We start from the raw sequence: 14,884 nt of genomic DNA on the forward strand, positions 1-14,884 counted from the left end.
TCATTCATAAGTCAAATTTTACTTCATCATTTAGTAGGAATTAAAATAACTTTTTATTAAAGTAGTTATATCATGACAGGATCTCTGAAATGCTTGTTTGATAAAGGATGAATGTATACCCTTTAGAAAACATTTATTTATTCTGCCTTCCTTATTTGTTGTTTTGTTTTTTTTTTTTATTTTATTTGTGGTCAAACTGTATGTATTGGCAGGAGAGGGGATTTTTACTTAGAGTTTTAATTGGGAAGGTAGTAAAATTATACCTGCTATAAAAGCTATGCATTTAATTCAGTGTTTGACTCAGAAGTTGCTGCACGAAGCATAGTAATGAGCATATAACAGGTATTTATAACATATTTAAAGTAGTATTTCAGTTCTATCTTTTGAAATAAATTTTGTTTTTAAACATGAGTTTATAGTGTAGTATTCCAATGCCATGTTTTTAATAAAATAAGACCTTATTCATTGTAAAATGTTGTAATTACAGCATGTTAGACATTTTCACATTTCTCTTGCAAAAGCAAGACTTGTTAGAATATTTATGTCCAGAGTGTGTGGCACTTTGAATAATGTGTACTTTCATGATTAGTGAATGTTTGTCTCCCAAATGCCTCACATTAAATTAAAGTTGGGTTAGAAAGTGCTTAATCCTTTTGCAAACATACCTCATTACTCATCGTCAAATAATATTTATTCATAAAAGCAAACAGAAAGATACCATGAATTTGAAAATAATGGAAGTGGGGAAATGGCATAATGATATTAAAATCTCAGAAAAAAATTAAAAAGTATCAATTTTACTGGATTTATTCCTAAAAGAAATTCCAGAATGAAATATTCTTGTCAGCGACTTTAGCTACACATGCATTTCTTTTACCTTAATAGGTGTTTTCTATGTGCATTAATATTCATTATATTTCTATTTCTACAATGAATTGCACATTTCAAGCAGCTCTGTATGAAAATGATACTTTTTTCTTTCCATATGGTAAAATAAATGTTCTAATATATTTTTATAAGGAAATTTAGGTCTTAATTTTATCAGTATTGGAAAATATCTTCTATTGTATTTTCTAAACATCGAATTGTAAACCACATACCTAATATGAAAATGTCAAGTCAGTCTGAGAGGACCTACTTCTTAAGTTAAGGATGTTACTATATAATGGTTCCTTTATAATACAGAGCAGTATATACTCAAATGAAGGGAAGAAACTATAGGTCATGTTCATAAATAGTATTACACTGCATTTCAAGTATTTCTGAATAAGAATTTGAAAAAAGTAAGAACAATTTTATATATTCTTCAGAGCAGTTAGATGATTGATGATAGATAGATAGATAGATAGATAGATAGATAGATAGATATGCAAACCACAGAAGCTAAATAAACTAATGACGACCTGAAATCTCTCACATGACAGTCAATCACTTATGAGAGCAAGAAAGTATTGATTTAATTTTTCATGTGTGTGCTTAATAGTTGTCCTAAGGCAATCAACTTCACTCCTTCTCTACCTGTGGTTTTAACTCTGCTGAATAGCCACTTGTCCCCCAAGAGGTTCTACTAAGTAGCTGACTGTTTGCTGTGGATGATAGACCTAAAAGAGTGTCCTCTGTCCGTTACTGTACTAAGAAGATCCGAGAAAAAAAATACAGAAAGCAAACTCTCAACAGAATGTTGCCTCACACTATCATGTCATACTGGCCAGTGTGTCCATAGTGATCATCTAATTAATGTGCACTACTTTTTGTGTATATTTGTAGATATACTTGTTTTAAAGAGATTAAAATATGTTTAAAATAAAACATGGCATTTTGGGAAAGTAAATACTAAATTTATTTGAGGCTAATAATTGTATTTATAATCATGACAGTTTTCTAGCAGTCTCTGCTGCTTAGATGTGGACATAGAGAAAAAGGATAGTTGAATATTTGTATTAGTATGCTTTTGCAAGAGCGATATAATAAAAAGATTTACAGGTAGAAAAGTACAGTCACATAGGAAAGTCACATTGAAAAGTATATGGTAGATAGGTGTCTGAGTTACTGTTCTATTGCTGTGAAGAGATACCATTGAAAGTATGGGTATTGGCTCAGAACCAAGTTTTCAGCACAAAGGAAATTTACTTGTCCCAGAGGGACAAAAGTCAGGAAATAAGAGACAAAGACAGGAGATAGAGGATGAAGAAAAAGGGGGATGGAACAAGGGAGAATGGAAAAGGATATTTGTCTGAAAGGGAGACAAAGGACTGCCTCTGGATAGAGAGGAAACACCCATAGGAAAATGATGGTTTATAAAGGTAAAAGGGGAAACCCTAAGTAACAATAATTTTAATCTGGCATGTTAATTAGATGATCCAAAGGGGACTTTTGATTTCTGGTCTAAAATACTTTGATAGCTGGATCTTGGTAGTCAGTCTTAGGAGGAAGTAGTGGCCAAAAAGGTAAGAGACCTTGGAGCTAGCTTTAGGAATATAAATAATCTAACGGTTTCTAACAAGACAGAGGGAATAAGGGAGAATGCCAAGTCTCGCCAGAGCCATGATTGCCATGCTTCAACCATGACAAAGCAACTTATAAAAGAAATCATTTAATTGCCATCTTACTTAACAGTTTCATAGGGTAAATCCATGACCATTATGGTGGGCTGTGTACAGCTAACAGGTACACAAGATAATAGAGCAGGAGCTGAGAGCTTACATCATATCAACAAGATGGAGGCAGAGAGAGAAAAACTAGGGATGCTATTGGCTTTTGAAACCTCAGAGCCTGGCCCCAGTAACACATCTTCTCCAACAAGGCTATACCTTCTAGTCCTTCCCAGTCCATAAACTGAGGACCACACATTAAAATATTTGAGCCTATAGAAGTATTCTCATCTAAACCAACACAACAGGCATGGTCACACAGGTATCTAGGCCCAGCAACTGGGAGGGTGAAACAGCAGATAACTGCAAGCTGAAAGCTAGCATAGGCTATATAGTGAGTTCCAGGCCAGCCTAAAATACAAAACAAGACCCATACATTAAAAACTGAAAAGAAAAATACTTTTAAAATTAAATATGGTTACAGAGATAACTGAAAGAAGACAGGTTATAATTTAAAAATGGAAAGATCCTCATGAACTGGAAGCCTGGAACATTGCATAGTTTTATGCATACACACATACATACATACATAGTACATACATACATATATGTGTGTATATATGTGCATATATATTTAAATACAGTTAAATGCTGGAACAGCGTATTGCATTCAGAGAGTTTTGCTTGATAGACTTAACTTCAGCTATGTATCAGGTTGAGGTGGCAAATCCATTGTGGAACAGTGTGTGAGCAGAGCACATAACATTTTAGAGGTCAATAAGCATGTCAGTGTTTGCATTTGAGTTAGATTTGCTAGCTTATTGCAGAAAATTCAAACTAATAATCCAAGTAAAATAAGGATTTACTCCCCTTTTTTTAAAAGAAAGTCTTGTTTGCAATGCACATTGTCAGTGTATCTTTATGAATTTGCCAGGACTCCAAGCTAGTGGGGTTTCTGAGCTAGCAACTAGCACATCACAAAAGTTTCATTTAGTCCAAGATGATTACTGGAATTTAGTTAGCAAGCAGCAGTATTCCAGTTGGTGAGGAAGAGAGGAAGAAGTTGAGATCTTTCCCTGCCATTTCTGGCTGGAAGGAGACTCTATGAAAGTCTCTCCCAGCAGTTTCCAGTTCTGCAAAGTTAGTCTTAGCTATTATGCAAGTCCATACATTTGTTTTGAACATTGAAAATGTAATCTTTAGCAGTACACACGTCGACACTGCAAAAATATGAGAAACAGGCATATGAGAAGGCACTTAGCAGTCTCTGCTATAGTAGTATCCCATGTAATGAAAATTTCAGAAATTTTTGAGATCGACAAGAAAAGACCCTGAGATCCACAGGCCATTGCAGACATGACAGTATTGGGTGGCAGAGGATATAAGGAGCCTGAGAGAGTTGGAAAGACACCAAGGAAATATTAAAATTAGATATGAGCAGAACTTATAAAGATAACTTGTAAATCTCAAGATAGGTAGACTGTGAGGGATTTAAAAAAAATAATTGTTATGTGGGGATGGACAGTTCCGATATCCTGAAGTAATAGCTGGTTTGGGTTAGGACAAAGCAGGGAAGCAAGGAAATGCTGGGTAGATGTTAATTCTGTAGCAGTATATGGAGGAAAGGCTTGAGCTAGATTGGACCCAGAAAATATTTGATTGCTGGAAGAATTGGTTTATTTATCCTCATGAACTAAAAATATGTTTTAAACACCAATCTCCAATATATAAAGTCTGTAATTTATTTAATACTAATTTTATATGAAATACTTAAAAGTAGTTTTTTAAAAGATTGAGATTAAAATGTCATTATATGTGCTTACATTATTTTCCACATTCCATCTAACTGTATTGCTGACTAAGGTTCATGTCCATACCAAGGGCTTCCACTTTAGCATAGCTAAGGATGGTTATTGTTGGGAGAAATGTAAGCAGTCTAGCATAGGCACTGGCACTGAATTGATTCCTTCCCTGTTGGAAGCCTTCCTCTTAAAAATAAGAGCAAGGATGCTTAATGTCCTGAAGGAACTTTTGTAAATACTGTAAAACATAGATTAAATTTTGGAAATAAAAAGGCATAATGTCATTCAAAGATACGATCATGTAATATTTACCAAGGCATTTCATCCAATATTTTAACAAAGTCAAATAAGCAGAAAGTATACCAAGTAAAATATATTAAAGAATCACAGATTACGAGAAAAAGAAAAATAATGTGTTGAGTGATTTTTAAACTATGAGTCACTTAAAGATAGAGTACTAGATAGAGTTGAATTTGGAAAATTAAGCCATAAGAAAACCAGAAAAAAAATCATCTAGTTGAATTTTAAATGTGTGCAGATAAAAGAAGTCTTCAAACTTAGATTCATTTGGTGCAGAAATTTCAGAAATGTGAATAATTTCAAGAATGCCCATAGTATTTGTAGCTAACATATTTCTATCTGAAAAGCTTGTGTAATGGGCTTTTAAGAAGAAATGTCACTAACCCCTCTAAGAAGACATGGGCAGCTCATCAAAGTGGTCAGAATTCAAGTTCATGTGTAAAGGAACTGACAAAAATAGACCCAAGCTGGGCTAACTGAAAAGAAAGAGAAGTGGTTTGACCAGGAGAGGGTGTTTAGCCATACTTTTAATAGTGGTCAGAGTTGATGAAGAGTAACTAGTGTAGTCTTCCCAGATAAAGCCTTGGACAAGTTACAAAAGGATGTGGCTGATTTGGGGGTGTGGAAGAGAAGAGAGAAATGTAGTCTATTGGGTTTGGGGGTAAGAAAATTTCTGTCTATCCCATCTGAAATAAAGAACTATAGACGTAAATTGTAGTTTATTGGTATTGTAGTCACCTAGCGTGGTACCCTGGTTTTAGTTTTTACCTCTGCATAAGATTCCCTGCACTCTGCCCAAAGTTTGGCTATGAGTCTCAGCATCTGCTTTGATACTCTGCAGGGTAGAGTCTTTCAGAGGTCCTCTGTGGTAGGCTCCTATCCTGTTCCCTGTTATCCTGCTCTTCTGATGTCCATTCACTTTGCCCTTCTGAATGAGGATGGAGTATCTTATCCAGCCCTCCTCCTTGCTTAGCTTCTTTAGGTGTACAGATTTTAGTATGCTTATCCTATATTATATGTCTGATACCCACTTGTGAGTGAATATATACCGTGTGTGTCTTTCTGCTTCCTGGAATAGCTCACTCAGGGTGATGTTTTTCAGTTCCCACCATTTACCTCAAATTTCATTATTTTCTTGTTTTTAATTGCTAAGTAGTATTCCATTGTGTAAATGTACCACAATTTCTGTATCCATTCCTCAACTGAAGGCAATCTGAGTTGTTTTCAACTTCTGGCTATTACAAATAAAGCTGCTACAAACATGGTTGAGCAAATGTCCTTGTTGTATACATCAGCGTCTTTTGGATATATGCCTAGGAGTGGTATAGCTGGATCTTGAGGTAGCATAATTCCCAGTTGTCTGAGAAAGCTCCAGATTGATTTCCAAAGTAGTTATACAAGTTTACATTCCCACTAGCAATGAAGGAGGGTTCCCCTTTTTCCACATCCTCTCCAGCATGCATTGTCACTTGAGTTTTTCATCTTAGCCATTTTGATGGGTGTAAGGTGGAAACCTCAGGGTCCTTTTGATTTGCATTTCCCTGATGACTAAGGATGTTGAACATTTCTTTAAGTGTTTCTCTACCATTCGATATTCCTCTGTTAAAAATTATCTGTTTAGCTCTATACCCCCCTTTTTTATTTTTTTTCTTTATTAATTACACTTTACTCACTTTGTTTCCCCCCCCATGGTACCCTCCCTCCTCCCCTCTGCCTGCATACCCCTCCCCAAGTCCGCTGATAGGGGAGGACTTTTTTTCCTTCCTTCTGATCCTAGTCAGTTAGGTCTCATCAGGAGTGGCTGCATTGTCTTCTTCTGTGGCCTGGTAATGCTGCTTCCCCCTCAGAGGGAGGAAATAAAGAGCAGGCCATTTTTTAATTGGATTACTATATTTGTTGCTGTTTAACTTCTTTAGTTCTTTATATATACTGGATATTAGCCCTCTGTCAGATATAGGGTTGGTATAGATCCTTTCCCAATCTGTAGGCTGTCGTTTTGTTCAGAGGACAGTGTCCTTTGCTTTACAGAAGCTTTTCAATTTCATGAGGTCGTAGTGTTGATCTTAGAGCCTGTGCTGTTGGTGTTCTGTTCAGGAAGTTGTCTCTTGTGCCAATGAGTTCTAGGCTCCTCCCCACTTTTTCTTCTAACCAATTTAGTGTGTCTGGTTTTATGTTGAGGTCTTAGATCCACTTGGATTTTAGTTTTGTTCAAGGTGATAAGTATGGATCTATTTGCATTTTTCTACATGTAGACATCCAGTTAAACTAGCACCATTTGTTAAAGATGCTATCTGTTTTCTATTGTATGTTTTTGGCATCTTTGTCAAAAATCAGGTGTCCATAAGTGTGTGGGTTTATTTCTGGGTCTTCTTTTCGATTCCATTTATCAACCAGGCAAGTTCAATGCCAGTACCTTATTTTAAAGCATACCTGAAGTATCTCTCAAAATGAAAATGGCACTAGAGAATGCTACATTCTGTTTTCTTCTAACCCAATAAACTCTTAGGTAGGAGGTACCATAACACACACAAAAAATAACTATAACATTGACCTTTGATGATTTCCCCAGTGTGCATTTGCTAGAAGAAACCATGTGTACTGTGAAACAGTAGTGCTGCCATGTCGAGGACATTCTGGGTTTACAGAAGAGGGAGTTACAGACATTGTGTGTATGCTGACCTTATAAAGTCACCACCATAAACTTTTTTAGCTCTCACACTGGAAACTGTTCAACCTGGGATGTTTGTTAAAGTAGTCTTCAGTTTTACACTTATCTCAAATGCTTTTATTAGTTTTTTAAAGAGGTTTATTTATTTAAAGAGAGAGTACACTGAACTGACTGGGACAGTTCTCTCTATAAACCTCAGCTCAAGCCTCTGTTGGCAGCATCCTAGCCCTCATTCTCTATGAACATTACTAAGTTGGCTGGCACTCTTTACATGGGATTATATCTTGTCTTGTCTCGTAATGCTTTAACTCACCATCCTTTTGACAGCTTATGGCTTACCTAGTTTTTTATTTGTGTTTAATATGATGGCAAAAAAAAGGCCTAACTTGTGAAAAAATGTGTTAGCATGATGCCTATTTTGCATTTATAGGTGAGATTTTTTTTTAATAAATAAAATCCATTAAAAATCTAATCTTTATTTTAAATTAATGCAAAGTCTGAATTTCTTTCTGGGCATAAGTATTTTAAATATTCAGTCACTCAGAAGAAAATTTTAAAGTAGAAAAGTTCAGCTGCTTTCTATCTCATAAGATGGTGCTTTAAAAATTCAGGAAGCCAGACCAAAGTTAAAGCTTAGAGCCAAGGAAGCAGTGCTGTTGGTATGCTTCAGCAGGGAAACAAGAACACTCAAGAATGTGAAACCTTGTTTTATTTAGAAGAATTACCAATATTCCCAATCTTGCTGTGTGTTCTAGAAAGGGCGTGAAGGAGAGGACATGCTCAGCTGCTAAGTTGTGAAGAATAAGACAGTTCACAAACAGTTGGTGGGAACAAGAGTGGTGGTTTCTTAGCTTGTATGCTTAGCAGAATGCTGAGGTATTTTTCTACTCAGGATATGATGCAAAGGCTCTTGAGCCTCGGGGATGGGGGGTGGGGAGGGAATGCAGTAAGAACCTATTCCTGGTCAGCAATACTTACCTTAAGAGGAACAACTGTGGAAGCCCAGAAACAGGATGGTGAGATGGATGTCTTGGAAAAAGGAAAATACCTAAGTTTTAGAGCAGCTGAGATTGATCAGAAAGCTGTGAGCTCATACATATTACAAAAGATCAATCAAAACTGTATCCCCACTCCGGGTCTGCATGCTGCCCAGTCTATCAAATGGAATTTATCCTCACAAATGGATGTTATAAATATCTCAACCATGGACCTAATTAAATAGCTGATAACAATGGGTATTATTTTTAAAGTGTAGAAATTTAAAACCAACATATTTTTCTTTTCTGTGTAGGTCGTTTATATGCTATGCAAACCGGAATGAAGATTGATAGCAAAACTCCTGAGTGTCGTAAATTTTTGTCAAAATTAATGGATCAGTTAGAAGCTGTAAGTTAAACACTAATAACTTACTCCCTGGCTGTCTTATGTGGTACTTTATTTTATATGTTTGTGCATTTATTTGTTATCATTTCAGTTCTTTGCCAAGCAACACTTAGCAATGTCATTATACCTGAAGAAAAATGAGGAATTTTAAAAACCCACAATATATCCAGGGGAGTTTCATATATAAAGTAGGCTCAGTTATTGTTGCATACACATTATTTTAAATGGCTTTCTGATCATCCTTTCAAAAGTAGTGAGGCCTTTCTTGCCTTCCTTCATATAATCATATAGATTAAAGATTGAATAATTCCTAAATAGCTCTTCCTGGAATAAAATGGGCTTTTTACTGAAAGGAATCATGAAGAAGGTGCTACCAGTTGCTTATTCTCTCCTTCCTCTTACTGGCAGGCCAGACATACTCCTCTCCTTGTTAGATGCTGATAGGTGATAACGAGTCTCACCGCCAACATGGTGTACCTTTACAGGTCTCTGTGCAAGTCATTTGAAGGAAAGTTAAGTTGTTTGATTTGAGTGTCATTGAATAAGAATGAAATGCCACATATTAACAGTCTTAGTAACCAGGATTCACTCAGTAAGTCCTGTGCCCTGATATCCTGGCATCATGGTTAATTTGTATTATCACTTGACACAGCCTAAATTGATCAACTTGGCCTGTGGGCATATCTGTGAAGAATTGTCTTGATTGATAATTGGTGCAGGAGGTCTCAGCCCACTGTGGGTGGTTCTGTCCTCAGGCAGGTGGGTGTGAGCTGTATAAGAAAGCTTACCCATGAGAGCCAGAATGCAAGCCAGTTGTCATTCTTTCACAGTTTCTGCTCTAGTTTTTGCCTTCAATTCCTGCCTGACTTTCTCCTTTAATGAGGGATTATGACCTTAAGCCAAAGGTCATAAGTGTAAACCAAAGAAACCCTTTCCTTTCCTCACTTTCCTTTTGGTCATTTTTGTTTGTTTGTTTGTTTTTTGTTTGTTTTGGTTTTTTTTTGTTTTTTAATTGCAGTAGCAGAAAAGCAAATTTATCTCTTAAGAAAGGCAAAAACAATGACACTGTCATGCATCCACTCCAAGTGTTTCTTTGACAGCAATGTGCTTACTTTCTGTCTATTTGGGTATTTTTTTAATTGGATAACTTGCATAATATGGGGTAAGGAAAAAAAAGTTAAATATACTAGAATTAAATTATGTTATCCCAGTACTTTTAACATTTTCATTGATTTTCTTTATTATTCCAAAGTTACTATTCAGATGAAAGGGCCAGTCCAAGGTAAAAACTTAGAGCCCAGGTAACTGGCAGCCATAGATATAGTAATAACAGCTAAAAGCTTCAGGATAAGGAGAACTCAGTTCTTTGCAATGCATATAATCACATTTATGTGGGGACTCATCAAGAGTTTAAATGTCAAGCCAGGTAAGTTCATTCACGTGAATGCATACCTCTGTGATTCAGTGTTTGCATTATACTTTAAAGCTTTCAAGTATGTCATGACCATCAGATATTTTTGCTTGATGAGAATAAAATGAAGTATCATTATTTTCACTAGATTTTTAGGAGTGAATCTGTTTTTGCAAATCAATTTGCAGCTTGAACACAGTAAATTGCATTATGGTCATTTGGGTGTGTTGCTGCTGTTGTACAGAATAAGATTAGCCAAAATCACCTTAAATTCCAACAGTATGTGTATCTCTTCTAAACTTTAAATTATTCTATTTTAATTTAAGAGTGTTGCTTTGTAGGCAATCCTGAGATTGTGTGTATGTGTACTTGTGCATGCACACAAGTATGTCTGCTGGCATGCATGTGTTCCACATGTGTGCAGTGCTTGCAGAAGAGGCCACCAGATTTTCTTGAACTCGAGTGACAGATTGTTATAAGCCGTGATGTGGATGTTGGAAACTGAAGTCATGTCCTCTGTAAGAACAAGTATACTTTGCCCTTGAGCTACCTTTCCAGTCAACCTGTAATAGAAACATTTTAATGATATGGTTGCCTAAATATGATGGTCCTGCAAACAATTTTATTCTAACATAATGGTCCTGGACAAGAGTAACAGATTTTAATCTTGATTTTAAAATATTTCAAATTGCTGTGTATGTAGTGGATGGATATGCAAATTGAAAATCTGCATAGTTGTAAATTAATATTGACTTGGGCTGTATGTGTCTAGATTTAAAATAATCTGGTAATGAGTTTGTCACTTTCTACCACTCCTAGTTTGGTGTGAGCTTTCCTTTAAACGTTATTGTGAAGGCACGATTTTAGGACACAATGATGCTTCTAGTCTTTTTTTTTTTCATTTGATGCAAACTGAAATGGGACAAAGTTATTTTTAAATCATGTGCTTGAGAAGCTTCCAGTTCCATTTTAGGGTAGTTGTTAGTAACTGGGTATTGTTTAGCATGGTTTGATTCTTCATGAGGATACTTGGCAATGTTATCTTTTGGTTTTGGTTGGTTTTATCTTTAGAGCTCAGTTATATTCTGCATCTGTGAGGGAATCCATTTGTTTAAATACAGGAGGCTGGAGTAAACCTGTTCTTATAAGATTTGCTGTTACAACTTTTATTGAAATGAAAGTAATGTTCTTAAAGTAATTATTAGAATTATGTTTTAAGCAGACCCTCCTGAGAATACACAATCATGAGCTATGTGTCTCATTTTATTTTAGCTTAAGAAACAGTTGGGGGATAATGAAGCTGTTACTCAAGAAATAGTTGGTTGTGCCCATTTGGAAAATTATGCTTTGAAAATGTTCTTGTATGCAGACAATGAAGATCGAGCTGGACGATTTCACAAGTAAGTGAGGATAGGAAAATTAAAACTCTTTATAAGTTTGGCTTCCTTCTGACCAGAATTACCTGGTTTTCAGTTGAATACTTTCTGACCACCAGAGTAATGGTTTATATATTTTGGAATTGTAAATCCACAGTGATTTTTATTTTAGGTTACAAATGTGGGCCTTTCTATTTGAAGAGAATAACTTTAGGAATTACCTATGTCAAACTCATTTTTCAGTAAATTTATCCCAATTAGACATTCTTTATATTTAGTAAAAATAGTCAAAACAAATTTGTCTTGATGAAGTCAATTTTAAAAACGTAACAGCCTAGCTGGATGTAGTGCCACAAAGCTATTATGACATAGGGGGATCATCAAAAATACAATACCAACAGAGACTGCATTGCAAGACACTACTTCAAAAAACAAGGGACCACAAAAAAACAAGAGTAACTTAGATGATTGATTAGTCATTATTATAGTATTAAAAACCATAACAATACATGATGATTTGATAGAGTCAGGCAGTACTACATTGCTAAAAGAGGAAAAACAAAACAAAACAAAAAAACCCCACAAAACTCCACAGTAAAACTTTGCAGCATTTACTTACATTGTGTTAGTTTTTTCTGATAACATTAGCAATTGGCTCCCGTTTGTGTTCGTAGTACAGATTTTATTTCAATTGTAGTGTTTTTAAATATATTTGTTTCTTACAGGTACATGACTGCATTTCAGTGTTTGCTTGTTTGTTTTTAGTTTAAATAACAACACTTTTTCTCTTCCAGAAACATGATCAAGTCCTTCTACACTGCAAGCCTTTTAATCGATGTCATAACAGTATTTGGTGAACTCACAGATGAAGTGAGTAAACACTTTTTACTGTGTTTACTGTAGCTGAAGCTGAGTAATGTTGCTTTTTATCACTTTTCTGATTGCATTATTTATTCTGACCAGCATGTCTGTCAGAAGTGTAAAGAAAGCAAAAAGGGTAAATTGTTTTCTGGCTAGCTTTTGAAAATCAAATGAAACAACACTTTACACAAAGGATCACAATGCTTTGAAAAATATTTGATTTCTCGTTATAGATAGATAGATATCAGAAAGTAATGTAATTGTAAATACAAGTATTTAAAGAAAAAGAATGGTTTATATCTGGGTCTTCGATTCAGTTCCATTGATCCACCAGTCTGTTTCTATGCCAGTATCATGCAGCTTTTTTTATTGTTGCTCTGTAGTACAGTTTGAGATCAGGGATGGAAATACCTCTAGAACATCTTTTATTGTAGAGGATTGTTTAGCTATTCTGGGTTTTTGTTTTTGTTTTGTTTTGTTTTATACTATTTTTTAATTGTTCTTTTTTTAATTTTTTTTTTTAATTACACTTCACTCATTCTGTATCCCCCCATAAGCCCCTCCCTCCTCCTCTCCCGGTCCCACCCTCCCCCCCTTTCTGCATGCATACCCCTCCCCAAGTCCACTGATAGGGGAGGTCCTCCTCTCCTTCTCTCTGATCTTAGTCCATCAGTTCTCATCAGAAGTGGCTGCATTGTCAGGGTTCTAGGTTACCTCCACAGATAGTCCTTGGTTGGAGTATGAGTCTCTGGGAAGTTCCCTGTATTCACATTATCTTGTTCTGTTGCTCTCCTTGTGGAGTTCCCGACCCCTCCAGCTCTCACTATTTCCCACTTCTTACATAAAATTCCATTCACTCTGCCCATCAGTTGGCTATCAGGCTCAGCATCTGCTTTGACAGTCTGCGCGGCAGAGGTTTTCAGAGGCCCTCTGTGGCAGGTTCCTAGGTTGTTTCCTGTTTTTCTTCTGATGTCCATCCTCTTTGCCTTTCAGGATGGGGATTGAACATTTTAGTAGGGTCCTCTCTTTTGCTTAGTTTGTTTAGATGTACAGATTTTAGTGGTTTTATTCTATGTTGTATGTTTATATGAGTGAGTATATACCATGTGTGTCTTTTTGTTTCTGGGACAACTCACTCAGGATGATCCTTTCCAGGTCTCACCATTTACCTGCAAATTTCATGATTTCCTTATTTTTCATTGCTGAGTAATACTCCATTGTATAGATGTACCACAGTTTCTGCATCCATTCTTCAGTTGAGCGGCATCTGGGCTACAAACATGGTTGAGCAAATGTCCTTTTTGTCTACTTGAGCCTCTTTTGGGTATATGCCTAGGAGTGGTATGGCTGGATCTTGAGGAAGCGCTATTCCTAGTTGTCTGAGAAAGCGCCAGATTGATTTCCAGAGTGGTTGTACAAGTTTACATTCCCACCAGCAGTGGAGAAGGGTTCCCCTTTCTCCACAACCTCTCCAGCATGTGTTGTCCCTTGAGATTTTCATCTTGGCCATTCTGATGGGTGTAAGGTGAAATCTCAGGGTTGTTTTGATTTGCATTTCCCTAATGGCTAATGAGGTTGAGCATTTCTTTAAGTGTTTCTCTGCCATTCGATATTCCTCTACAGAGAATTCTCTCTTTAGCTCTGTTCCCCATTTTTTAAGTGGATTACTTGGTTTGCTGCTTTTCAGCTTCTTTAGTTCTTTATATATACTGGATATGAGTCCTCTGTCAGATAAAGGGTTGGTGATGATTCTTTCCCAATCTGTAGGCAGTCGCTTTGTTTTGATGACTGTGTCCTTTGCTTTACAGAAGCTTTTCAGTTTCATGAGGTCCCATTTATTGATTGTTGCTCTTAGAGCCTGTGCTGTTGGTGTTCTGTTCAGGAAGTTTTCTCCTGTACCAATGAGTTCTAGTGTATTCCCCACTTTTTTTTCTAGCCGATTTAATGTGTCTGGCTTTATGTTATTCCGTATGAAGTTGAGAATTTTTCTTTCAAGCTCTGTAAAGAGTTGTTTCAGTAATTTGATGGGAATTGCATTGAATCTGTAGGTTGCCTTTGGTAAGATGGCCATTTTTACTGTTAATCTTACTGAGCCATCAGCATGGGAGATCTTTATCTTCTTCAGTTTCTTTCTTCAGAGACTTGAAGTTTTTTTCATACAAGTCTTTGACGTGTTTGGTTAGAATTATACCAAGGTACTTTATATCCTTTGTGGCTATTGTGAAGGTAAAGGATATTGTTTCCCTAAATTCTTTCTTAGCCCTTTTGTCTTTTGTATACTGGAGGGCTACTGATTTTTTTGAGTTAATTTTGTATCCGGCCAGTGCTGAAGGTGTTTATCAGCTGTAGGAGTTTCCTGGTAGAATATTGGGGTCACTCACGTATACTGCACATATATATATACATGTATGTGTGTGTGTATATGTACCATATATCATATATATATATATATATATATATATATATATATATATATATATATATATATATAT

At 35.9% G+C, this 14,884-nt stretch overlaps 1 protein-coding gene across 1 annotated transcript in view; it reads left to right on the forward strand.

The window, feature by feature from the left end:
* The window catches only part of Vta1 (vesicle trafficking 1), a 73,985-nt gene that overhangs the window by 15,487 nt on the left and 43,614 nt on the right, over positions 1-14,884 (forward strand). Inside the window, exons 2-4 of the mRNA XM_055627728.1 lie at positions 8,653-8,747; positions 11,428-11,555; positions 12,326-12,401. Of these exons, the coding sequence (XP_055483703.1) occupies positions 8,653-8,747; positions 11,428-11,555; positions 12,326-12,401 (299 nt within the window). The remainder of the gene's footprint in view (positions 1-8,652; positions 8,748-11,427; positions 11,556-12,325; positions 12,402-14,884) is intronic.

This window comes from Psammomys obesus, unplaced genomic scaffold, assembly GCF_907164565.1.
Source record: "Psammomys obesus unplaced genomic scaffold, mPsaObe1.curated_primary_1811, whole genome shotgun sequence".
Classification (NCBI taxonomy): Eukaryota; Metazoa; Chordata; class Mammalia; order Rodentia; family Muridae; genus Psammomys; species Psammomys obesus.